Source organism: Argentina silus (assembly GCF_951799395.1).
Source record: "Argentina silus genome assembly, chromosome: 1".
Taxonomy (NCBI): Eukaryota; Metazoa; Chordata; class Actinopteri; order Argentiniformes; family Argentinidae; genus Argentina; species Argentina silus.
The window spans coordinates 3019794-3046036 of NC_139655.1; the positions used below are offsets into that span (position 1 = coordinate 3019794).

Consider the following 26243-nt stretch of genomic DNA (forward strand, 5'->3'; position numbering starts at 1 on the left):
TGTTTAACACTTTTTTGTTTACTACATAAGTCCATATGCGTTCCTTCATAGTTTTGATGTCATAGTCTTGATGTTTGATTAATCTACAATGTAGAAAATAATACAAAAATAAAGAAAAACCATTGAGTGAGAAGGTGTGTCCAAACTTTTGACTGGTACTGTAAATCAGTAGCTTCAGGGACATCCAGTTAACATCTACCATTTCGCTTTACATAACAGCCTTCTGGGCTTTGTCCTTGTGTGTGAGTTGTGTTATGGAGAGCGTGACATGACGTGTTTTATCTGACAGGTCAAGTACAAGGAGGAGTACGAGAGGAACAAGGGCAAGTCTCAGATGGAGTTTGTTGACACCCTGTCATACAGAGTGTCCAAGGAGGCGCAGAAGATGCAGAGCGAGGTGAGGCATATATGCTTAGTTCATGATGCAACTGGATGAACTTAGTTCCTGATGCAGCAGGATGAACTTAGTTCCTGATGCAATAGGATGAAATGTAATTCTTAGTCAGTGCAACTTGAAATGAGTTTATTCGAGAAGAAGGAAAAGAAGAAAAAAATATGTTTGTGCTTCTGTCCTTCCCGCTGGCATCAGAGAGAGTACAGGAAGGAGTATGATGACCACATCCGGGGCAAGGCCCTGGTGGACGTAGACCTTACCCCTGCGTACCTGACCGCTTGTCACGCCACCAGCCTACTGAGTGAGGTACACACACACACACACACACACACACACACACCGTCTACACACCGAACACACACCGAACACACACACACACCGAACGCACACACACCGAAAACATATATACACACACACGCACACATATACCGGATACACACACACACACACACACACACCGGAAACATACACACACACACACACGGACACACACACACAACGGGGGGACACACACAAACACACCGGACACACACACACACACACCAGACAAACACACACACCGGACACAAACACACACACACACACACACACACACACACACAAACCACTAGTGTCGTATTTTGTCCTATACAATGCAGTGTGTTTCTGACCTGTAGAAGGAGTACAGGAAGGACTTGGAGCTGGAGATTAAAGGGAGAGGGCTGTCTGGTCTGGGGCTGGAGGAGACGCCGGAGCTGCTCCGGGCTAGAAACGCCAGTCAGATCCTCAATGAGGTACTGCATCGTTTGTTCACACACTCACACAATATGAGCAGCTTTTTTTGGTCTTGTGGCATTTGTATTCACACCTACACCCTCGATCCATCTATGTCTCTCTCCCACCTCCCCTTGACTGTGCGTGACCTCTTCTCCTTCACAGAAGGAGTACCGTAAGGACCTGGAGAATGAGATAGTGGGTAAAGGGATGGAGGTCTCTGCTGACGTCCTGGAGATCAAGAGAGCCAAGAGGGCCTCCGAGATAACCAACCAGGTAGGCCCCACACTGCATTCACTCAGACCTAGCTCCTGGCCCTATGATGTGCATTGATCTGAAAGGACTACATAGGTGAATGGTGGGAGGCTGGCTCATCTTAGCCTACCTGTACCTGAGATAACCCCTTCTGTGTTTTACACACCTGTACACATGGACACATCGGCCGGACTTAGTAGTTCTACACAGGTAGGATACCAGGCAGCAGATGGGACAGGAGGACCCCTCCATCCTGGGTGCTTCGTTACACAACAACAGCAGCTCTCGCAGACAACGTATGGACGTACTCATGACTAATAGATGGGCTGTTGCGCTCTCTTACCCTCTCACACACACACACACACACACACACACACACACACACACACACACACACACACAAGCTCTGTATCGTTCTCTGAAGTTGCCTCATAAAACATTCATCTGAGAGACAACAATACCGGCTTTCCGTGCCTGCCAAGACCAACTGCTTTTCCACAGTCAATCACAAACAGGGTTTACTCCAGGCCTGTTCGGTGCTTCAAACTCAGGCTTTTACCCTCCTCTACCCCCCCTGGTCCTTATGAGGCTGAACGGGGCTCGGGGCGCGGGTTTAGAGCAAGGGCAGGATATACATATTATCCAAGTCTTCAGTTGGCCAGTGAACATGGTGGGTGGACGTTAGCTCTGTGTAACTACACAATCAAATGGATTTGAATAGCGCTTTTTACAAATACAGTTGTCATGAAGTTGTTGTGTTACCAGAACCTGTTGGGAAACTGGATCATTTGCTGTGTTGTCTCCATAGTTCGCTGCCTTACGAACTGCATAATGTAAACAAACTGGAGATTATAAGGGGCGGGACTAGAGATCCCAACTGTGGAAATTCAAACGGGCTTGTTAACTGGGCTCTAAGCACCGGGCTTTGAGCACTAGCTGGCCGCTAGTAAGCCTTGGCACATACTGGCACCGCTGTCGAAAAGCAGCTAATGCCATCTTGGCCTAGTGGGGTAGTGCTATATTTTTGGGGGCTTTTGAGCTTTTTTGAAAATGTTTGTATTGGCTAAAGTATTTGCTGTGACTTACGGTAAATCCACACTAATTGGTTTAGTGGGAATGGCTATCCAAAGTGCTTGTCTTGTTCTTTGTTTGAAAGCTTTTGATCTAGCAGGCTGAGCTGTGAGACTGTGAGTGCCAATCTCTGTAAATCCATCCAACTCCTAAGGTGAATGCACTTTGATTGCCTGTAAACTCTGCCGCAGGCCTCCTACAAGCAGACGGCCCAGCTGAGGGGGAACTCGTACAGCACTGTGACAGACACACCTGAGCTCCTGCACGCTGCCTACCTGAAGGATGTCTACAGTCAGGTAGGGCTAACTGACAACACTGCGGTGAACAATGTTACTGTTGAAATATTCTAACAATGATACGCTATTAGCTTCCCCAATTCAACCATTTACATTTACATTTTTGACATTTAGCAGACGCTTTTATCGTAGAGGAAGTGTACAGAGGGGTAGAGGAGGGTGAAAGGGCCTTTAGAGAGATTGTAGGCAAGCTACACTGTGTGTTTACTCAAAACGTGTATGCTGTGGATGGGATTTTGCATCATCAAAATCATCCAGTCATGTCATCCATTGACAATGTCACTTTACCCATGAAAAGTGTTACTGTCGTCAATAGGAATTTCCAATTTCCAAACCCTAACTGACTCTGAGGATATGTGATTCAGTCCCGTGCGATTCTCTGGTCTCCCTGTAGAAGAAGTACAAGGGTGAGGCTGAGAAGCTGAAGGGATCCTACGCTCTCGTATCCAACACCCCCGAGATGGAAAGGGTCAAGAACAACCAGAGAAACATCAGCTCAGTGGGTGGAAACACACGCACACACACACACACACACACACACACACACACACACACACACACACACACACACACACATTTCAATTTCACACCATGTATTATTATTTCATGCTGCACATTTTGATTATACCACTTAATGTGATTACAAAAACGCACAGCATGTTATGATTATATAAAGCTCATTTTAGATTTACCAAGCAGTTCATGTACAGTACACTTGTACACTACTCCCTGTTACGATTAGATTAAGCGTTTATTTTTGTCTCTCGGACAATATCTTCTGTAAACACAGTACAGCAGAAGGGCATCTCTGTTCTTCATCCCTCCCTTTACTCTAACCCTCTAGCTGCGCTACACTTGGGACTCCAAGCTACTCAAAGGCCTGATGTCGTCTGTCACCGACACCCCAGAGATCGTCTTGGCCAGGGAGAACACCAAGAAGATCAGTGATGTAAGGCAACCAACCACACACCCGTCCTGCTGCGTACACCGCGTTGGTGAAGATACAATTCAGCCTCTTTCCATCTCTCTCCTCTCTCTATTTAAATTTTCCTTACATTGATGGCATTTAGCAGACGCCTTTATCCAAAGCGACTTACAACAAATACATTTGACTAAGTAGGTGAATCGTCTATGGTAATAATCATCATAGTCATAATAATCATCTCTGTCTTTGTCCCATACTCAGGTGCAGTACAGAGAAGGGGTGGGCAGTGGGACTGCAGTCATGGACACACCAGAGATGGAGAGGGTCCGAAGGAACCAGGAGAACATCAGCTCGGTGAGACCTTTAGTCAAGGGGATGTCAAGCCTTGTAACTGACGCCCCTATCACCCTAGTCTGACCTATGCCCTTATAAGAAAGGCTTGTTTTGAGAACAGACCTCTCTGTTGTGTCTGCCTGTCAGGTTGGGGTTGATTTCTTTTGGGTTTTTTCCTCGACAGAAAAAACAGCAGACTCACAGAGTAACCTAACCCTTCAGTTCAACAAGTTCAAATTAGAACGTGGTCATCTGGCTCTTTTAGACCCATAAAGACAAAATACACATGCCAACACGTTCCAAACGTGGTTTGTTATTGAATTGAACATTGATTTGATGTGAAAGCCTGCCCCAGCCTGGCTTGGCTCACCTCCCCTAGCAGCAGTACTGATACAGACAGACAGTCCTTTCACCCTGGCCTTTGTCCAGTCCCAGTCATTACCAGCCATTAGTGGCCCTCTCTGAACAACCCTCCATTGAGAGAGGAGACAGAGGGTGCGCAGGGACCCTGCCAGCCAGTCCAGCCAAATCAGGGTCTGTGGCGCCTCCAGGACTGGACCAGACCACTGGTGGCACCCAGCTGACAGTCACTAATGATGGGCCTAGCCTCTCTCACAAGAAGGGGGCAATGGTAGACCTGTCAACACAAACGGTTGCATACAGGAAATGGTTGACTGGGAGGAAGTGGTCACCACACCAGCTAGACTGGTTACAGAGGGGAGCAGGAGTGGATATGTCAACACGGGCTCCCTCAAAAATACACTATTAGACAAAGGGCGTAACAGGGCTGACACAGTGCTGTTGGTCACCATGTAGTACAGAATGTTGTCAGACACCGACCAAGTTCTGTGAATGTTGTCCTTTTGTAAGATGAACTCTGTCGTCATAATGCTACTGTACATGAATGGTGTCATTGTGTAATGTAGATGTTGCCCTGTCCCCCCCAGGTGAAGTATAAGAATCAGCCGGGTCAGGCTACCAGTATGGGGGTGACCCCTGAGCTGGAGAGAGTTCGTCAGAACCAAGAGAACATCAGCTCGGCAAGTTGTTAAGGGACCCTGTGTCATGCAGTATTACAGTACATAGTACTGTATCGTCCACACAGTGTCATTCATTATCATGCAGTATCATACATTATCACATAGAATCACACAGTATCATACATTATCACATAGAATCACATAGTATCATACATTATCACATTGAATCACATAGTATCATACATTACCACATAGAATCACACAGTATCATACATTATCACATTGAATCACATAGTATCATACATTATCACATAGAATCACACAGTATCATACATTATCACATAGAATCACATAGTATCATACATTATCACATTGAATCACATAGTATCATACATTATCACATAGAATCACACAGTATCATACATTACCACATAGAATCACACAGTATCATACATTATCACATAGAATCACATAGTATCATACATTATCACATAGAATCACATAGTATCATACATTACCACATAGAATCACACAGTATCATACATTATCACATCGATGAGACCACAGGCCCCCCCAAGTCTCGAAGACACTTAAATATTGCCATGATAAAGCCATAGATGCAGCCTAGTGCACAGATGCCACTTAGGCAGTGCCGCGATAAAAACAGTGAACCAGTTGGCAACCACCAAATTGCAGGTGATGGCACAGAGACAAGGAGAGGTAGCCATTTTAGACTGTTGACGTGAGTATGCTAGGATGACCATGCTTTTCCTCTGTGCTCTGTGTTTCAGGTCAAGTACCAGCGCGGGCTGCAGGAACTGAAGGGACGGTCCTGCACAGAGATAGACACGCCCGAACTGAGGCGTGTCAGGAAGTCCCAGAACAGCATCTCCATGGTAGCGATCAGGTTACCATGGCAGTGCTCCTGGCTGTGGGCGGAGCTACTGTAACATGACTCAGGAGCACCGTGGGTGGGCTTGCAGCACTATGAATTAACAGAGCCAGCATTGACAGCATGGCTGGTGCCCACTGTGTTGGGGCCATAATGTGTGTGTGTGTGTGTGTGTGTGTGTGTGTGTGTGTGTGTGTGTGTGTGTGTGTGTGTGTGTGTGTGAGTGTGTGTGTGCGTGTGTGTGCGTGTGTGTGTGTTTTGCCTACTGTTACTAATAAAAAGATTTTACATGGTTTCCTGTGTGAATTTTCTTTGCTCACTGACCAAAATGCACCCCCTTAACAGTCGTTGTGTGTGTGTGTGCGTGCGAGAGCGTGTGTGTTTGCACTTGTGTTGTCTCCCCAACTGACTGGGTTTGCCTCATGTGAAATGTAACGACTACATTAGTGAATGTACATCAGTTTCCCTCTCAGTCATGTCAGTCAACCGCTGCTCGAAATGCAGACTTGCGACACTCAACGTGCTACGTGTCCGTTTGCTTCTACAGGCGAAATACCACGAGGACTTCGAGCGGACGAGGGGGCGGGGATGCACCCCGGTGATGGCGGACCCCCACATGGAGAGGATTCAGCGAGCCAATCAGATGATGAGTGAGGCAGCGTATAAGGGCATTCATCCACAGGTGGTGGAGATGGACAGGAGACCTGGTGGCATCATCGTAGGTAGGTCATGCTCGCATTCGGCCTTATGGTTAGGTCTGCTGGCTGCTCCACACACGTGTCCTGGTCCACACATTTCACCCACAGGTGTGATGGGCTCAAACTCCCAGGATGCCTATAGCCCCTAACTGTCATGCTCTCTATTTCACATCTTTCTTGATGAAAGTGTTGTTTTTTTGCTTGTCTTTGCTCTCAAAATGACCTATGACCTCTAAATGACCTCCGATGATATCCTTCCTCACATGGTCTAAGATCTGAAGGTGTGGAGGACCTTTCTTTCTTGATGAAAGTGTTGTTTCTCTGCTTGTCTTTGCTCTCCAAATAACCTATGACCTCTAAATGACCTCCGATGATATCCTTCCTCTCATGGTCTAAGATCTGAAGGTGTGGAGGACTGACCCAGGTTCCATATTTGACTTTGACCCTGTGGAGGACAACTGTCAGTCTAAAAGCCTACGCAGACTGTCTGGTACTGACCACAACATGCTTTTACCTATCCAGTACACTCCATCATCCTCCTATATCTTCTATCTCTACCTACAGTATCTACTTTCTATTTACTCACTAGTTTCTTGTTTTGTATCTTCCTTTATTTCTGTTGTTTGTATCTTCCTTTATTTTCCTACCAGTATTGCCAAGAGCCACTATTCATTCATGTTCTCTCACGTTTTGTCCTGATAAATGAATGTGTCACTGATCTGTCATTCATCAAGTCTGTTCCCTGCATTGTATCTGTCCTGTCTTCCCAACCGGTTACCCTGACCGTCTCTGCCTCTTCCTCTGTGTCTGTCTCCCCCTGGTGGCTGTGGTGTGTCAGAGCGCGCCAGCCACCTGAGCAGGCAGCACTCCCAGCAGTCAGTCCCTTCTCAGGCCCAGTCGTTCAGCTCTCCGGTGTCTGAGCTGTGGGACAAGAGCCTGTCTGTCTGCAGCAGCAGCTCTGCACTGCAGTCTCAGGACACAGGTAGCACAGTGTGACCGCCTCCAGGCCACCATTGTAACGGGAGCCTGTTTTTATCACTGGTTTCTTTCCTAACCCACAGAAACAACCTAACAATTGTGACTTTAAAAATCTGTTTTCAGGTCGATTTGTGGTGCTACTTTAACATCTTGATTGTTTTGTGATGCACAGTGTGTGAATTCTAACCATCACCTTACTAGCAGTGTGACCGGGGCAAAGGAGACAACGTCCACATGTGTTTGAACTCTCAACTGCAGAAATTCTAACTCTGCTCCATGTTCTTCTGTCTGTCTGTCTGTCTGTCTGTCTGTCTGTCTGTCTGTCTGTCTGTCTATATCTCTCTGTCTGTTGTCCATCTGTCTGTCCATCCCCCAGCTCCGGTGTTACCTGGAGCTTACCATCAGAGTGCCCAGCAGCAGGGGTATGGTTACATGCACCAGACCAGCATGTCCTCTGTGAGGTCTCTGCAGTCCCCCCCACACTCTGCCACCATGGTACGTGCCAACACACCGAATTACCAAAACGGTCTTTGCATGTTTTTAGTGTTGCACAGCACTCTTTAGCTGGAGCACTTTGGAGCCCTGTGTTACTTGCACACAGTGGTGGATTACATTTTGAAAGAATCAAACGTATGTGACTCAGATATTTGTTTATACATTTTTGTCAGTTGACATAGTGAAGTTCTTGTGTACCATGGTCAACATTGGGATGGATGGACAGACATGAATTGATGCATCCATACATAAACACTGTGGATCAGTTGGTAGAACATGGTGCTAACAATGCTTAGGTTGTGGGTTTGATTCTCACTGGGACCATATACAGAACCAGTCAAAAGTTTGGACACAAACAAGAGTGTGCAAAGCTGTCATCAAAGCAAAAGGTGGCTACTTTGAAGAATCTAAAATATAAAACATATTCTGGTTTGTTTAACACTTTTTTGTTTACTACATAATTCCATATGTGTTCCTTCATAGTTTTGATGTCTTCAATATTAATCTACAATGTAGAAAATAATTTTAAAAAAATAAAGAAAAACCATTGAATGAGAAGGTGTGTCCAAACTTTTGACTGGTACTGTACACTAATAACATGTATGTACTCACTGCAATGTAAGTCGCTTTGGATAGCGTCAGCTAAATGGCATATATTATTGTTATTACACATGCATTACTCAAGGTGATTCATTATTTCTCCATGATTGACACTGTTGCCTTCCTTGCTGTTGCCATGCCTGCCGTCCAGAGGGTGTACCGGGCGCTGTATGACTATGCGGCTCAGGATCACGACGAGGTGTCATTCCGCGATGGCGATGTCATTGTCAACGCCCAGCCCATCGACGAGGGCTGGATGTACGGCACGGTGCAGAGGACGGGCAGATCCGGCATGCTACCGGCCAACTACGTAGAGTGTTGCAACTAGAGGGGCACGTCCCAATAGTCTAGAGTGGTTTCCTCAACTGTCGACTTCTTCTTCTTCTTCGTCTGTACTAGATCTGAACAACAAAGGATAGGTGAAAGGGGATATGGTTGCCTAGGAATTGACTTTTGCCTGTTCAGTCTTGATAATGTCAGTGTATGAAGGCAGGGGAGAGGAAGCCACTGTAGACTATTGAGATTTACCCATGGGGCTCCTTTGCCCTGGTGGAAGTCTTCTCCCATTTCCAGTCTCCAGTGTGTGGCTTAGAATATCCTGGTCCTGGAGGGCAAGCATAACTGACCCATATAATTAGAATTACATTAAATTCTATTTCTATGAGCTGACCTTTCTATCATAAATTTGAGCTTAAGGAAATTGAATTTAACAGTAGTTCAGTTTACTCAATTTAGACAACAACAAGATACACACTGTGAGACATTACACCTCTCAATAGCCATCTCTAACCAACTGAATATCTATTTGACTAGTGACCACTGAAAATTCTCAACTAGTAAAAATGTGTTTTATTTTGTTTTTCGCGATAAGATTTGATAAAAAAAAAAAATGCAATTCAATTTGATAATCACGTGCCTGGTGGATAAGGAATTTGGAGATATAGGACCCTATTCAAGCAAAACTGTTGACAAGTCCTTGTGGACAAGTCAAAAACAACATTCTTCACTCAACAAGATCACATGTTTGAATTGATATGCAGCTGCATTTCTATTGTCCCACACTGACCACCACATTGTCTTGTTGCTTCATGAAGCCAAACATGCATTCCTGCAGGGTCAACAGAAAGATGTATCTGACTTAGCCAGGACCTTCGGGATCAGAGTTTGATTGAACAGCGCCCCACAGTCCTCCAGGACCGGAGTAAAGGAGAGAGAGACCAGCCTTGTTGTACTTTGTTGTATTTCATTTTGATTATCTTTTACATTTAGACATCAACACTAACCTCTTTTTATGAACAAAGGAAGGTCAAGGGGGCAGGGACGGAGTCAGTTTAAATTTCAATGAAGGAAGTACAATTAAATAACAATTCAATGACTGCAGATAGGGCATTTATTTTCAATGATTTCTCAATAAACTGAAAATGAGTAGCTTTTTAGATCAAATGTTTTTCAAAAAAAAAAATAATAGTAAATTCATATCACTTCCTGAATTGACTGAACTGAAATTAAATTGACCCCAACCCTGGTAGGGAAGAGGGAGTGGAGAATAATTTATTTTCACTTCAATCTGGCAAGATTGTCAGACAGACAAACAGTAAATCTTTAGTTACTGTATCTCATTAATACACTGCTTGATGTTTTATATCCTGAAATACAGTGAGTATAGTCAGCCAGTCACCATGGCATCTCTTGCTGTGAGTTCAATGGAGTTGTATTTATCCATATTGTATAATACTTACTTAGCCCTCACATACGATCATTAAATGACTGTGGACTGGTTTCCTAGACCCAGATAAAGACCAGTCCTGGACTAAAGACCATGTGCAATTGAGGATCTCTGGCCTCTAGTCCACTATAGAGGACTTACTCTGGATCATGGAAACTGTCCACATGTCTACCCAGTGTAGAGTAAAAGGCTTGTCATATTCTGTCTTGTGAACACTTCCAACATGCCCAAACAGTCTGCCTGTTGGATTGTAACCTAATGAATGAGGATTCTGGTGTACGGTGGTAAAACTGTGGATACACAAGCCAAGTCACGTTTTATTCTTTCACTACAGCAGCCAGCGATTACATCTACTGTATCCGTGCTTGTCATAAATGATATACTAACTTGCGGTGTGGAAAATCATTGCATCCTACTGTCCACACTTACTGTAGTCATTGAAAGGCATTATTACTGAACACATGGTAGCTGGGGACCCATACCCTCACTGTAGTACTTTAGATTTTATTTTCCGGAGGAGGCAATGAACAACAGTTGATAAATGCTCATATATTTATTCATTTTTATGAGAAGATGAAGGGACAGCAAGAGCCATTGGATGTATTGTATCGCTCACACGTTTATTTTGCCCTAAGGTTTTTGCTTGTAGCTCCGTTTTTATGTCCCTGTATAAAAAAAAGTGTTTATTTGTTTGTTTCTTCTCAATTGGTATGCCATCACCGATTCTGTGTTTGGTGAGACTGACAGATATACCTGATGTCACTTTTTTTTCTCAGTTAATCGTCGTTTTATTTCAGTCATTAAATGCAGTGTCACGTGTGGAAAATAAAACTGCTTTGTGGACAATGATTTAAATGTTTCTAATTTCATTTGATAGTTGGATTGGAGAATTGGAATCACCTGTCTATAATAACTTCATCACAAAGCCAAGCATGCAGGACCTTCACATAGGGCCTGTTGGGTCCGTATCATCCGTTCATTAGATTTCGGGTTATAATTCCCACATACAAATTTGGGAATAGGCTCGTTTCTGAATTTCAACCGGTAAAAAGACCGGGTGAATTAGTAATTTCACAGATTATTGCCTATAGCCCATTGGCGTAATAAGGATAACTTTAAACTTGTCCGAAATGATCGAGAGTTACCGGACTGTTAAAACTGTATAGGGAGCACGGAACATGCGTCATTGACCCTGTTCCATTATGTGAGGAATAACGGGCCGTTACGAGCAGATTTTACCCCAATCTTGTTGAACCTTGTTGGATGCTTAAATCAGGGGAAAGTCTGGGTGAAATCATGTGGTGTCCATGGGCCACCATGTTTCAGATTTATCAAGGGTTTGCGGTTGGTAAAGTTAATAGACCTACCAGAAAATGAACAAAAGGGGTATTATCATAGCATAGCTTTATTGCCAATGACAAGTGTCGTGGGCAGGCTAAATGTTCAACCTTGCCCACACCTGCTGTATCCCCGCACCTTCTTGGGCTAGTGCAAAACACCAAAATACACTAATATATGGAACAACATTTTCATTACCATGCAGTTTACCAATAAAATAGGCTGATGGAGCAGTCGACATACTTGGTATTCATATCCCCAAAGACATAAATGAACTTACAACCATACATTTCAATACAAGTTAACTAAAATAGACCCACCACTCAGGCCTCAATGGGGCAACATCAAAGCACTTCCTCAAGAAGATGCTCCAGGCTATCACCATCCAAGGAACCTTAGGAGAACCCGTCAAAAGAAATATGATATGAGGTATAATCAGGAGAGCGAAAAAGGAGATCATATTCAATAACGTTTTTTTCCAATGCTTTTATTTGTATGTTTCAACCCATTTCACCAATGTGCTCAAAGTGATGCAGTCAGCTACATTCCACAACACATTTCTACACACTACAACTTAATCTATTTCAAATTAAACTCAAACTAGTGTGCTGGTGATTTTACTGAACCGGACACTTCATATTCAGCTTCTCCAGGCTATTTTCCTCAGACTTAGCATCTGTAGAATTTGTTGATCCTCTGGATGTCGATTCTGGACAGGTCTTGCCTCTGGCCGATGTTCACGTTTGCATTGGGGATGGGGGTGATGGTATCCCTTCCCGGTTGCGAAGTGAAGGCTGTTTTTCCATAGTGCATGATTGAGGAGTAGTCGTAGGGTGTGTTCAGGTTGTTGGTCTGTTGTTTGTGGAAGTTAAAGGCCTTGTTGGAGGGAATGTACTGCCAGTTGATCCTGACGTACTGGTCACGGTCGCTCCTGGTCTGCTCGTGCTGGAAGCCCAGAGCGTGGAGGATCTCGTGCTGAATGATACCGTGGTAAAGGCAGCCACTTTTGCTGATAGACAGAAGCTGCCCGCCTCCGATTCTCCCAAGATCAGAGAAGCAGCCGCTCCTACTCACAACATTGATGTAGTCGCGCTGATTTGAGTAGGGCACAAAGCGAATGCAGGTTCTGCTGTGGAAGGACCTCATGGCTCTCTCGATCATCTGGCTGTCGCGCTGAGAGAATTCACGGCCCATTATGTAGGGCACTTCAACCTTGCCGCTTCTGCCTTTCTTCCACAGGCAGTTATTGTTGTAGCAGATCATGGCGTTTCTGGTCTTTGGTGCTAACATGTCTCCCTCCCATAGCATCTCACTGGAGCCGTTGTTAGCGGTCAGAATTCCGGTGGTGATGTCGATAACTTCAGCCTCAGGGTCGTCCATCTCATACTCTTCTCCACTTCCATCTTCTTCACTTCCGTCCTCCAGGAGAGAGTTGGCCTGGGAGAGGCCCAGCAGGAGCAGCAGGAGGAGGGTGAGAGAGGGGCTGTGGTCCATCTTCATGGTGGAGAGAAGAGAGGCTACTCTGGATGGCTCCTTGGCTCTGGTGGTGGAGGTACTCTAGAAGGTTCTAGATGGCTGTGGAGATGCTTTGGAGAGGTTCCTTGGCACTGAGGCTGATGTCTGAGTGTTGGTCAGTCCAGGGCTTTTATACAGGTCTCTGCAGGTGTGTCTGCAGGAGGATTAAGGGCTGGGGTCCATGCTGCTAATGCTAAATAAACATTTACAGGGAGGACTCCAGGGCCAAGCCTACAGTTTCAACATGGTTTTAATCCACCCTGATCAACTTACACCATGTCAGGTCTATTCAATAACCCATTAGGTTAAGTATGGTTGTTATTATTGGTATTATCTGTCACCACTGTTGTGTTTTTGTTCAATCAATCAATCAAGCTTTATTTATATAGCACCTTTCATACAAAATTGCAATACAAGGTGCCTATTCATATGCATCCCCTACCCTACCTAAATCAAATTTATCATATTATTTTATTTCACCCCACATTTGTATCTTTTGATTATCAATGGCGTAATAAATGAAAGCCCATATGCTTACTGTGAGTCCACTATAAGCTTAGTCTATGTCAAAGTGTGGGCAGTAGCCATACATCCCTCAGTGTCTCCCTTGGTGAGTATGAATATGATGTGCAGCCTTTGGAACCATTGCATATGCAGAAGATGGTAATGGGTAAATTGAGATGTTGCTGTGGTTGTGACCGAGGCAGCTCTTTAATCACAGATGGATTCTAAACGGTGAAGTGTGGCCCAAACCTTTGTAAGAAACCCATCAGCCCCAGACCCATCACTGTTCACATGGAGCTTGTCATAAATGATATACTAACTTGCGGTGTGGAAAATCATTGCATCCTACTGTCCACACTTACTGTAGTCATTGAAAGGCATTATTACTGAACACATGGTAGCTGGGAACTAGAGGGTCCCGCGGGACCCAACGCAAATCTCGCGGGAGCGGGTGGTTTGAACTTTGCTGCGGGCGGGAACGGGCGGCTAAAAAAAACACTGCGGGATCGGACGAAACAAACAACCCCATGAATCTCTTTATTAATAGCCTATAAAATTACGTGTTTTCTCCTGCGGGACGGGAGAAGACACAAATTCAATGCATCTCTATTATTGTGCTGGCAGAAATTCTCAAGAGTTTTGCGGACACGGGCGGGAGTGGACATACACACTGCGGGAGCGGGCGGGAGTGTAACACGCACCCTGCGGTCGCGGGCGGTAATGGTCAGAAATTCAGTGAGAGCGGGCGGGAGCGGGATGAAGAAAACAGTCCCGCGCAGGGCTCTACTGGGGACCCATACCCTCACTGTAGTACTTTAGATTTTATTTTCCGGGGGAGGCAATGAACAACAGTTGATAAATGCTCATATATTTATTCATTTTTATGAGAAGATGAAGGGACAGCAAGAGCCATTGGATGTATTGTATCGCTCACACGTTTATTTTGCCCTAATGTTTTTGCTTGTAGCTCCGTTTTTATGTCCCTGTATAAAAAAAGGTGTTTGTTTGTTTGTTTGTTTCTTCTCAATTGGTATGCCATCACCGATTCTGTGTATGGTGAGACTGACAGATATACCTGATGTCACTTTTTTTCTCAGTTAATCGTCGTTTTATTTCAGTCATTAAATGCAGTGTCACGTGTGGAAAATAAAACTGCTTTGTGGACAATGATTTAAATGTTTCTAATTTCATTTGATAGTTGGATTGGAGAATTGGAATCACCTGTCTATAATAACTTCATCACAAAGCCAAGCATGCAGGACCTTCACATAGGGCCTGTTGGGTCCGTATCATCCGTTCATTAGATTTCGGGTTATAATTCCCACATACAAATTTGGGAATAGGCTCGTTTCTGAATTTCAACCGGTAAAAAGACCGGGTGAATTAGTAATTTCACAGATTATTGCCTATAGCCCATTGGCGTAATAAGGATAACTTTAAACCTGTCCGAAATTATCGAGAGTTACCGGACTGTTAAAACTGTATAGGGAGCACGGAACATGCGTCATTGACCCTGTTCCATTATGTGAGGAATAACGGGCCGTTACGAGCAGATTTCACCCCAATCTTGTTGAACCTTGTTGGATGCTTAAATCAGGGGAAAGTCTGGGTGAAATCATGTGGTGTCCATGGGCCACCATGTTTAAGATTTATCAAGGGTTTGCGGTTGGTAAAGTTAATAGACCTACCAGAAAATGAACAAAAGGGGTATTATCATAGCATAGCTTTATTGCCAATGACAAGTGTCGTGGGCAGGCTAAATGTTCAACCTTGCCCACACCTGCTGTATCCCCGCACCTTCTTGGGCTAGTGCAAAACACCAAAATACACTAATATATGGAACAACATTTTCATTACCATGCAGTTTACCAATAAAATAGGTTGATGGAGCAGTCGACATACTTGGTATTCATATCCCCAAAGACATAAATGAACTTACAACCATACATTTCAATACAAGTTAACTAAAATAGACAAGATCAACCTTGGAGAGGGAAATACCTATCCATCTATGGAAATTCATACTGATTAACTCCTTGAGCCCTGAAAGTATGGAGTACTGGAGTATGTTTAAAAAATGTTTTTTGTACTCTCTAAATGGTGAACCCAATTTGAAAAAAACACAATTGAATTAATGCTGAGGATGAGTAACTGTTTGATTTGAAACTGTTGGAGTATAGAGCTAAAAGAAGACTTGTTGCTTCCTCTTTCCAATACTTATGGAGGGCACTGTATTTTAGCTATTTTCTGAGCGTGGTAACATATTTTTATTTGATATTTGAGACATGTTTACTGGTACAAGTAACGTGGCTAACATGATCACTGGCTAATATAGCTGAAAATCGATTTTTGAAAATAAATCTTCTAACCTGCGCAGTTTTTCCTCACTTTCTCCGTTTCTGCTGGGGAAAGTGAAATAGTGAACACTAGTAAATGTTATTATAGTGGGATCAAGTTTGACAGCCAAATATACACGTATTACCTTTTTTTTTATCTCAGTTTTGCAGCGCTGGACGTTTGTTTGGGTCTCCAGTGACCTTCCACTTTAGAACGTACTCATTTAAAAAAGGCAGCGCGCGACGTCACAACACATAGAAGACGCTCACGTCACGACCTTACTGTGACGTCTTGCAACGTGGACACAATCCGACACATTATGACATTTCTTAAATAGCCGTGAAAATTAAATTCATTTTCTGAGCAACCGGTAAGAAATGGAATTTATACTGTAACTTATCCCTGCAGTTGGACTATATTAGACTTATGCCAACACAATGTTAATCACAAAACAGTTTAAGATATCCGATATATTAGAGGAAATTATTATTTTTAACTGACACGATTTATAGACTATTTATTGTGTCTCTGTCAGTCTCAATACAATATACTGTTGCATCAGTAGTGTCACAACTATGGAATTTACATGGAAGTATATAATGAAAAAAAAGCCAATATCAAGTAATTAACCAATACCATCTCATATGTCTCAGACCAACTAGTGGACTCTCAGGTCTGGAGGGACAGTGTGGGCCTCTGGGTTTGTTTGTTGGAAATAACTACATAAAAGGACTGCATCATCTTGAATTGGAAGCAAAATAATGGACGTGGATCAAGAAGTGCTTGCGGATCTATCAGCACCCACTGATGAATCACTGTGTGTCAGTCAGGACATTTCAATTGACATGAATCATGACTTTATTGTTCCAACGATACCACAAAATGCCCCCTCTTCTCCAGTAAGTCAATCTATTTTTTGTCTGAATAATGTGTGAAGTATTGATGATGTAAAGTGACATGTGACATCCCTGACAATAGTATCAGTATGTCCACCATTACCACATGGCATGCCTACTTATTGACTTTATTACATATTGACAAACTTTTGAGGATTTATTCAATCACATTTTGCCTCATGAACTAGTCACCCATGGACAGCATGTGTGGTGGACCTGCAATTGAACATTCTACAGAGACTGAAACAGAGGAGGCAGCAGTGAGTGTCAGTCATCATCCTCACTGCACTGATCATTTACATTACATTTACATTCATGGCATTTAGCAGACGCCTTTATCCAAAGCGACTTACAACAAATACATTTGACTAAGTAAGTGAATCAGTCATAAGAAAAATTAATCAATCCAGGGTTAGGGTTAGGGGTCAGGGGTTAGGGTTAGGGGTTAGGGTTAGGGGTTAGGGTTAGGGCCGTAGGCAGTCACAATGCTCGAAAAATCAACCTACAGCTGCGCTGAGATCAGAGAGTGACTGCGCCGATGGCTGGGTTAAGCGGAGAAATGCTGAAAATCATCTACAGCACAATCAATCAGCCAATCTTTTGATTAACATCAGGAATCCAAAATCCAAACCCACAGCACATCCCCCACTGACCCTATTGTATGAGTTGATTCTCTTGATTTATCATCTCTCATCCCCAGTCCAACGTCTACTTTCCACCACCCTGTACCTCTAGATTTGTGTTTTCCAATCATTTAGTTACATTTTACAGTTCCAGTTGAATTATTTTCAGTGTTATAGCCTGCATCCTGTTCCTACAGATGCAGACGGCAGACTTCCTCGCCCCAATTCCTCTGTTTTGTCCAATCCCTGGTGACCAATCCAATCACCTTCACCATGCCTTGTGGCGAGAGCTTCTGTATGTGTCGGACGAGATTTCCCACCTGAAGCAGGTTTTTTGTACAGGTTTATTATTTGTATGACTATTAGTGGCTAACTGGATGACGAACTAGGATTCAATCAAACTTGGCAACCAATAAAGTATCATCTAATTTAACCTTTATTAATCTGTTCTCTATTCATTCTATTCTCGACTGATCCATGCTTCTATTGATCTATAACTGACTCAGCTCTTGTCTCTCAGGTGAGTCGTTGCCTGGCAGAGTATGAGCGAGTGCTGAGCCAGCTGGAGCTGGACAACGCCCACCTGAGGAACATGGAGGCCGACCTGCTGGAGAGGGCAGAGGTCACAGAGCGTGCTCTGAGGCTGGCCCGCGAGAGCAGGCGACACAAGGACCAGGAGATCTACGACCTGACGGAGACCAACCGGGCGCTGGCCCTGGCCAATGACAGGCTGAGTATGGCCTGCTTGGAGAAGGACAGGTGTCTGGTGGACTGGCAGAGCAAGTCGGTGAAGGACAGGGGGACAGTGACACTACCAGTGCCAGTCCTGGGGGAAGGACAGTATCCACTGCTTGTTGTGGGGGAGACGAGGCAGACATTTTTTCAGAACGGTATTGAGGGGGGTGAAGATTGCGCAATGATGCCTCCAAAACCAATGGGGGAGTATTGCTCTCTTCCTGAGAGGCATGATAGAGGGGTGGGTGAGGAAGACAGTACAGTGTCAACAGCAAGGTACAGTCTCCAAGTCATACTCAAAGGCAGCATGGACGATCCGCACTATGAGATTCAGCTCCCCCTGAATTCAGAGGGACCGGGCGTGGCCAGGGCGTGTCTACTGCTGAGAACACTGGAGACCGAGGCCAACACTCATGGTCAGACTGACACAGGAAGAGATCAAGTCCTGTGGGACTTTGGAACCAGTCTGGATGAGTTGGTGAAAACTTTGAATGGAGGGCAGGGAGAGCCAGAAGATGTTCAGTATGGGATTGAAGGGGACCAGGAGGGGGTCATGGACAGTATGGTGGAAGAAGCGGAGGGCCTTGTTGAGATTGCGTTCAGTGAGGAGGAATATATTGAGGTGCCTTGAAAAACTATTGTGATAGTGTAGCCTATATTATCAATCAACCAATCAACCAACCAATCAACCAACCAATCAATCAATCAATCAATCAATCAATCAATCAATCAATCAGTCTGTCTGTCTGTCTGTCTGTCTGTCTGTCTGTCTGTCTGTCTGTCTGTCAATCAATCAATCAATCAATCACAACAACATCCTTTCTTGTCATAGGTTGTTGGGGATGAGGACAGCTTTGCCTTTGAAACACTGTGACTGCCCAGATGGAAGCAACTGATTGTGATGACTATTTAGAAGACCATATGATGTTTATCTGCTGTTCAAAGGTCTGGGTGGTCAATAGTCGGCCTATACCAATGTCCCAGTCATGTCACAATGCTTCAGTGTACATTTTAACAGTTGTGATAAATAAAGACTTGTGGAGATGAGTTGGCTACCATTGTTTGGTTTATGCTTCGTTTTAGTGCAGAATTGTACGATTATTTCATAGACTTTTTTGCGAAAGATATTACAACCATGCAGACATGATAACAATGAGTTTACCTGCAACCAGTGACAACACGTGAAGACAATAAACATGACAGACATAAGGGCTATTCAGTGCATAATAGCATTGGAAAGGGAAGCTATATATATATTAAAAAAAAAAACTCTGTTATATCAAAGAGAGCACATCGTTCCTTCCTTGTTCTTTGCTTTTATATATTTTGATCAAAAAAATTTCCCAATATATATTGCAAACAAACTATATGATGACGACACCAAATGACAGGTTGCCTTTTAGCGCATGCGCAATAGAATTCAGCGGTCGGAGCTGTGATACAGGGAAGCGCTATAATAGTACAGTGGCCGACACACAAGAGAAGGGCTTCGTGGACTTCAAAATGCTGACATTTCTACCAAAACTGCTTCTGCTACTATTAGTAGCTTTCCCGGCAACAATTGTCCTACAGGGTAAGCGTGTGAATTGGGTAGCTTCTGTTTGGAATGAAACGGCTAGACAAGCTGGGAGCTTTGGCTAACCAATGAAGAAGAGTCTTTAGAGAAGCCATTCCAAGCTAATGCGCATTTGACATGTGCAATGCCAGATAGTATTTTTTTTACTACGACACGACATTGCAGCTACTCCTTGTTTTGCAGTTTTTCACATAGCTATTGACAAAAAATGTGGTAGTGTCCGGTCATTGGAAATGTACCATAGTGCCTCTAACGTGCTACTTGTTCGAGTATAGTAGACTGACGTGTCCTTAACTAGCTAGCTAGCTAGTTAGCTAGCTGTCATTAGCCCTACACACACAGCATGTAGCGAGGTAGCTAACTAGCTTGCTAACCAAGCTGGTTAGCAAGGTAGCTAAGAAGCTTTATATTATCTGATGTTGCCGTCATATATGTACTGTGAAGTCTATGTCGAAAATGTGCCAGTTACCTAGCAGGCTTTATTTGTGCACAGGATTTATCCAGGAATAAAGCACATTAATCACTGCTCAGCTCTCAAAAACCATTCAGAAGGGGAAGACAGACAGTCATCCAATCACACTACATTCCTTTGGCCTCAGGCAACCTTTATTTTTGGCAAAGCTTTTAAATTGTATGCTGATCTGGTCTGAAGAGCAGAGTACATTTCTTGTCAGATCCATACAAAATGAATTATCCTTGTTAGCCTGACATTTGATAGGTCCTTTTCATGACCTGTGAAACTGAACATTGCCCCCAACTTGTAAGAACTTTATTTATCCTGTGTTCCAAACGGTCAGGGTTTCTCAATGTTTTTGGGGTGTTTTTTTTTTTTGTAATCCATCCAGGGACATTGGTGCAAGCCCAGGATGCAACAGAGGATGAGGAAGCAGCAGATGAAGACGTCGCTGATGATGTCACCGCTGAGGATGAAGACGATGAGGCAGAAGTGGAAGATCAAGATGATGAAAATACGGAACTGGTAAGGGACGGGTTTTATTTTACTGTTTCCAGAATAGCCTGTCCCCCCCCCCCCCCCCCCCCCCACACACACACACACACACGCCCCCACATCACGGTGTGTTCAATGAACGCGTCTCTTTGTGTCATTAGACGGAAGAAAAAGATGATGAAGAAGAAGAAACTCTTACAGGGGAAATCAAAGCCTCCCCCAACGCTGACACCACCATCCTCTTCGTCAAGGGAGAAGGTAATGTAGCCTGTTTAACACTGTCCCAGCTCAACACGTTCTGTTCCCTAAGCCTGTGTAGCGTGTATGCAGGCTCGTAATATCTACACAAGTCGGTGTCGTAGTCGCTCCCCTCCCTGCGTGATGTTACCCCTTTCTTCTTATTATTATTTTTTAAGTTATTTTTTTATAGATATGTTTTTAGAGCATTTCTGCTTTATTGGGATAGAGACAGTAGAGATTGACAGGATGGATGGGAGAGAGAGAGAGAGAGGAGGGGTGACATGCAAGACGTGTCGAGGGTCGGAATCGAAACGGGAACCTTGCGATGATGTGGTACGCTCCCCACCCCTTCTTTGTTTTTGACCTTTCTCTCTCTCTCTCTCTCTCTCTCTCTCTCTCTCTCTCTCTCTCTCTCTCCCTCTCCCTCCCTCTCTCGGTTGTTTCCCCCCAGACTTCCCAGCCAACGAGATTGTCAAGTTTCTGATGGGCTTCTCTAACAAGGGCAGTGAGAACTTCGTGGTGGAATCTCTGGACGCGTCATTCCGTTACCCGCAGGACTTCCAGTTCTACATCCAGAACTTCACCGCCCTCCAGCTGGGCATCGTGGTGCCCCCCCAGCGCCAGGCCACCTTCGAATACTCCTTCATCCCTGCCGAGCCAATGGGGGGCCGCCCCTTCGGCCTGGTCATCAACCTCAACTACAAGGACAGCAATGTGAGTTTATTGTATTCTATTCTATTAGTATTCTACTAACACTAGGTTTTATTCTATTCTATTAGTATTCGACTAACACTAGGTTTTGTTATATTCTATTAGTATTCTACTAACACTAGGTTTTATTATATTCTATTAGTATTCTACTAACACTAGGTTTTGTTATATTCTATTAGTATTCTACTAACACTAGGTTTTGTTATGTTCTATTGCTCTTATTCAGTTAATAAACTTGAATGAGCTGTTTATGTATGCGAGTGATTTGATGAGAGCCAGCTATGTTGACGGATTGTACATTTAAACATGGCTTTGATGTACTGTCTTGTGTATCATGTAATACCTATTAATTACACACATACAGTACCAGTCAAAAGTTTGGACACACCTTCTCATTCAATGGTTTTCTTTATTTTTTATTATTTTCTACATTGTGGATTAATATTGAAGACATCAAAACTATGAAGGAACACATGGAATTATGTCGTAAACAAAAAAGTGTTAAACAGACCAGAATATGGTTTATATTTTAGATTCTTCAAAGTAGCCACCTTTTGCTTTGATGACAGCTTTGCACACGCTTGGCAAGTTTGTGTCCAAACTTTTGTACTTACAGTCCCTTCGGAAAGTATTCAGACCTTCACTTTTTCCACATTTTGTTGTGTTATAGACTCAAAATTGAAATACAGAATTGCCTCATGTACATAAGTATTCAGACCCTTTGCTATGACACTCTTAAAATTAACTAAAATGCAAAAATCACCCAATAAGTTGAATTGAGTCCATTATAATGCAAGGATAATAGTTCATGTAATTTTGGAATTAATATCTTTGTTTTTATAGGGTCTCTGATTTGCATAGGAATCAATTACACACATAAAAAGTGAAGGGGTCTGAATACTTTCCGAAGGCACTGTATACATAGCATAGAGCAAGATAATTGCTAGGTGATTTCTATCGTCTAATTTTGCCTCGGGTCTGGCTGAAGGTATCCGGTCCTTGCATGGAAGGTTGATCTGTCGGATAAAGCCGAGGAAGATAAATTGAGGTCGTAGTTCATCAGTTCACGGCAGTTATTGATCCTCCCTCTTACGCCTGTCTCTGTGTTGCTCTCAGGGTAATGTGTTCCAGGATGCCGTGTTCAACCAGACCGTGACCGTCACAGAGAGGGAAGACGGGCTGGATGGAGAAACGTAAGTGAAGCTCGGGGGTTTTACTTATTGTCCATTAGAAGAAACCTCCCAAAAACAGACGCTGTCAGTCAAACAGCCCAGCCATCAGTGGGCGGGGTATTGTGTATAAAGTCATTAATGTCTTCAGGGCTAGCTGTATATGATCCCTCTTGTATGAATCTATTACACCTGTGGAAAACAAGCCAAACATAGATCAACCAAGCCACCAGGGGCAATGTACTGGCTGGCGACTGCATTTAACTCATTTAGTGCAGAGGGTGAATAAAGTCACCCGAATTTATTCATAAAAAAATGCTGTGATAATGCTTCATTTTGTAGCCAATCAAAGTATTGTTGCTAGGTTAAACACCACATAAAGTACTTGGCACTCTCTAGGTGGTGAGTGTTCTGGAACTCTTTGGCAGTTGGTGGGTTAACATATACTCTGCCTGTTCTCCCCTCCCGCAGGATCTTCCTGTACGTGTTCCTGTCTGGGCTGGGGCTGCTGGTAGTGGTGGGTCTTCATCAGCTCCTGGAGTCCAGAAAGGTAAGTCTAGACACTAGTTCAATACACTTCCCTGGGAGAATGCGAAAGCACTGTATGGATATAGCTCTGCTTAGCTCTGAGATGCACAGATGTGTAGAGTGCCAAATATATTGTTAGATGAGTCTGGACAAAAAAAATAAAAATAACCAAGAGATACACCTCTCTCTCCACTCAGAGGCCATTCGGTAGGGGCAACACCCACAGTGTGATACTATCAAGTGCAGGTGATTGTCAGTAACTGTTGATGAGTGATGTTGTTTCAGGTTGAGAACGACAACAGCCAGAGAAGGATTCGAGATAGTGCCACCACTTTTCTCAGAAGCTTTGAGGTAGACAGGGACAGAGGAGGGAGGCTATCATAGGAGCCAGTTCACCAGTTTTAACAGGATCCGTTTCAAAATGAAACAACTGGTAAAATACTGAGAGGCGAATGCTGAAGAGGTTAAGGGTGTAGCAGGGGTACAGTATTACGGTTCTACAGAATTGGGGTTTCAATGCTGATTTGAGGAAGTTCAAGTCTCATCATAATGTTAGACTGTAGCCCACATTAACACCTTTTCTTTACTTGTTGTAAAGACAAGACTTTGAGTTAGGCCGCTGAAAAGGTTATGAATGTGACCAATAGTTTTTGTGTCAGTGTTGAATAGAGAGCGTTCAAGTCTCTATCCAGGAAATCTGTTTTCCACACTTCCTGTCCTGTTTGCTTAATTCCTCTTCCTGTCTGTGTGGCTGAGCAGAGGAGGCGGCCAGCAGCCAAGGTGGAGATGGGAACCTCCAGCCACAACGACGTGGACATGAGCTGGATCCCGCAGGAGACCCTCAACCAGATCAGTAAGTCTGAGAAGATCAGTAACCTAACCCTAACCTGATCTATAACCACAGAGGTGATCCTCCCCTGATGCTCACTCTTCCTCAGCTACTTCATACACTTATAATAACCTGGGAAGTGTTGTTAACGTCAAATAAATGGGAAGCCCATATCTGAGATTGGGATTATTGTTTGTGCATGAGGGCTGTGGGTAGCTTTAGTAATCCCACAATGCCTCATTTATGTGTGGGAGATGCTGCTTTGTGTGTGTTTATGGCACTTGGCCCGGTCATCTGGCTGTGTTCCTAATACTGTACCTGCATCTACACTTCCCTGTAGTATAATAGCCTCTACTTCAACCCCTATCAGCCTTGTTAGTTAACTGTTTTCATAGTTCACTGTCTCACTGAAATGCCTTGTTAACTTCTCTGGGTTATGTTGCTGGGTCTTCTTCCCTTGAGTTCTATTGGTTCGGCTGCTGTTTTCTAAATACCTGTTCTTTCTCTCTATGCATGGGGGGTCATTCACTCTTTCTCTCTCTCTCTCCCTCCCTCCCTCTCTTCTTTTTCCCTTGCATCTTCAGTGCAGAGTCGGCGAGGTGAGGCTTCCCTTCACTCAGGACTGTGTGGTAGTACAGTAGTGTTGTGATTAGTGAAGTGCCAAGTCTGCTAAAAATGATAGAAATCCTCTGTTTCCAATCATTGCGTTACCTCAGTCAGTCAGTTTCAATATTTACTCCTGTGTCTCAACCGCTAGTACATGTCTGCAGTTGGTGTAGTGTTCTAGTCAACATTTTAGTTCTGTCACACTTTATAGGATGAATCACTACTCTATCAAAGTTTGGATATTGTGCATCAATGTTAATGTTGTCCATTTGACCCCAGTACAGTAAATACTCTGGGCTGATTTACACACGTCAACTGAGGTCAATGAGAGATTTCCACAGAACACGCAAGTTAGGATTCGGCCCTCTGAATAGTCTTTGTACGATCCCCAATGTTTTTGCTAAGATCTGTCCAGATGCGATCTAGGGAATGTGTTTGGTGTATTTCCTTATCTAACCGTTCCCCAACCCCTTTTCGATCCCCCCTGTCCCTCAGACAAGGCCTCCCCCAGACGATCTCCCCGCAAGAGGAACCAGAAACGCTCTGCGGGCTCGGATGAGTGACGGGCGCCCGCCCTGCTCGGCCTCCTCTCGCCTGGCATCTGACGCAGCTACTGCCAACTTCTGCTGCCGTAGCACACCATCCAACCTGTCTGAGGGAGGGAGAGAAAGAGAGAGAGAGAGGGAGGGAGGGAGGGAGGGAACAGCCCTATCCTGTCCTATCCAGTCCTGTCCTCCACAGAACACAGTACCTATCTCCTAGAGACTGGTCCTCCCCACTATCTATAACAGTTACAATACAAATACAATAAAAGAAACGGTCCCATTTTCTAAAATAATTATTCTGTCTTAAGATATCTCAGAGGAAGCTGTGTGTGTTGAAGAACACTGTGAGATGCATTTGGAGTGAGTTGAGATGATGGACGACGTCCCTGAGGGGTGGGAGGGGGGTGGGGGTGGGGGGTTGGCAGGACTGCTGTGCTTGTTATTAGAACTAGGGAAAATGATAGTGGGACTGAATACACTTCTGATTTTTCTTTCTAGATTTATTGTTTTTGTTTGGGACTGCCTTTTTTTTTTTTTTTTTTTAAAGACCTGTGGACATCTACTGAGGCAGAATAGTGTTTTTGTTTGTTTTTTGGTGTCCTGGAAAGCCATGATTATACACTTTTTTTTTTCTTCTTTTTTGTGTGTTTTGCACTGATTACCTGCACATTTGGGTTTTTCTGTCACATTTCTTCTCTTGCTGCGCTGTGGCTTAGGAAGCATCTCAATAGTCTAAAGATGCTTCC

At 43.9% G+C, this 26243-nt stretch overlaps 4 protein-coding genes across 5 annotated transcripts in view; 3 read left to right on the top strand and 1 right to left on the bottom strand.

Annotated features, from left to right (window-relative positions):
* Positions 1 to 5957, top strand: part of LOC310809923 (uncharacterized protein) — a gene marked incomplete at its 3' end in the record, with an annotated part of 17698 nt that extends 11741 nt beyond the window's left edge. The window contains exons 18-26 of the mRNA XM_083677444.1: positions 290 to 397; positions 590 to 700; positions 1051 to 1167; positions 1313 to 1423; positions 2665 to 2769; positions 3164 to 3268; positions 3614 to 3718; positions 3956 to 4048; positions 5799 to 5957. Coding sequence (XP_083533570.1) covers positions 290 to 397; positions 590 to 700; positions 1051 to 1167; positions 1313 to 1423; positions 2665 to 2769; positions 3164 to 3268; positions 3614 to 3718; positions 3956 to 4048; positions 5799 to 5957 — 1014 coding nt within the window. The remainder of the gene's footprint in view (positions 1 to 289; positions 398 to 589; positions 701 to 1050; positions 1168 to 1312; positions 1424 to 2664; positions 2770 to 3163; positions 3269 to 3613; positions 3719 to 3955; positions 4049 to 5798) is intronic.
* The window catches only part of nebl (nebulette), a 68425-nt gene extending 59107 nt beyond the window's left edge, over positions 1 to 9318 (top strand). The window contains exons 5-8 of one of the 2 annotated variants that reach the window (XM_083666779.1): positions 6447 to 6621; positions 6995 to 7087; positions 7952 to 8070; positions 8822 to 9318. In XM_083666779.1, coding sequence (XP_083522905.1) covers positions 6447 to 6621; positions 6995 to 7087; positions 7952 to 8070; positions 8822 to 8998 — 564 coding nt within the window. In that variant the 3' untranslated portion in view covers positions 8999 to 9318. The remainder of the gene's footprint in view (positions 1 to 6446; positions 6622 to 6994; positions 7088 to 7951; positions 8071 to 8821) is intronic. The other variant, XM_083666780.1, reaches the window with a different exon arrangement.
* Positions 9319 to 12403: 3085 nt separating this feature from the next.
* On the bottom strand, positions 12404 to 13228 carry LOC310802737 (hatching enzyme 1.2-like; the record flags this gene model as incomplete). The annotated part of the gene is made up of 1 exon (XM_083667274.1): positions 12404 to 13228. The coding sequence occupies one exon, from the start codon at positions 13226 to 13228 to the stop codon at positions 12404 to 12406; it is 825 nt and encodes a 274-aa protein (XP_083523400.1).
* A 6555-nt stretch (positions 13229 to 19783) lies between these two features.
* On the top strand, positions 19784 to 25892 carry ssr1 (signal sequence receptor, alpha). Its single transcript, XM_083671179.1, has 8 exons — positions 19784 to 19917; positions 20766 to 20899; positions 21031 to 21127; positions 21561 to 21823; positions 22937 to 23013; positions 23461 to 23539; positions 24277 to 24370; positions 25448 to 25892. Exons 1-8 carry the CDS (start codon positions 19848 to 19850, stop codon positions 25513 to 25515), a joined length of 882 nt encoding a protein of 293 aa, XP_083527305.1. The 5' UTR covers positions 19784 to 19847; the 3' UTR covers positions 25516 to 25892.
* Positions 25893 to 26243: the final 351 nt, after the last annotated feature.

Coding starts and splice junctions, on each gene's coding strand:
- ssr1 (XM_083671179.1), top strand. CDS start 19,848: ATGCTGACATTTCTACCAAAACTGCTTCTGCTACTATTAGTAGCTTTC. Junction 20,900..21,030: donor ATGATGAAAATACGGAACTG/GTAAGGGACGGG, acceptor TTGTGTCATTAG/ACGGAAGAAAAAGATGATGA. Junction 24,371..25,447: donor GGAGACCCTCAACCAGATCA/GTAAGTCTGAGA, acceptor CCTGTCCCTCAG/ACAAGGCCTCCCCCAGACGA.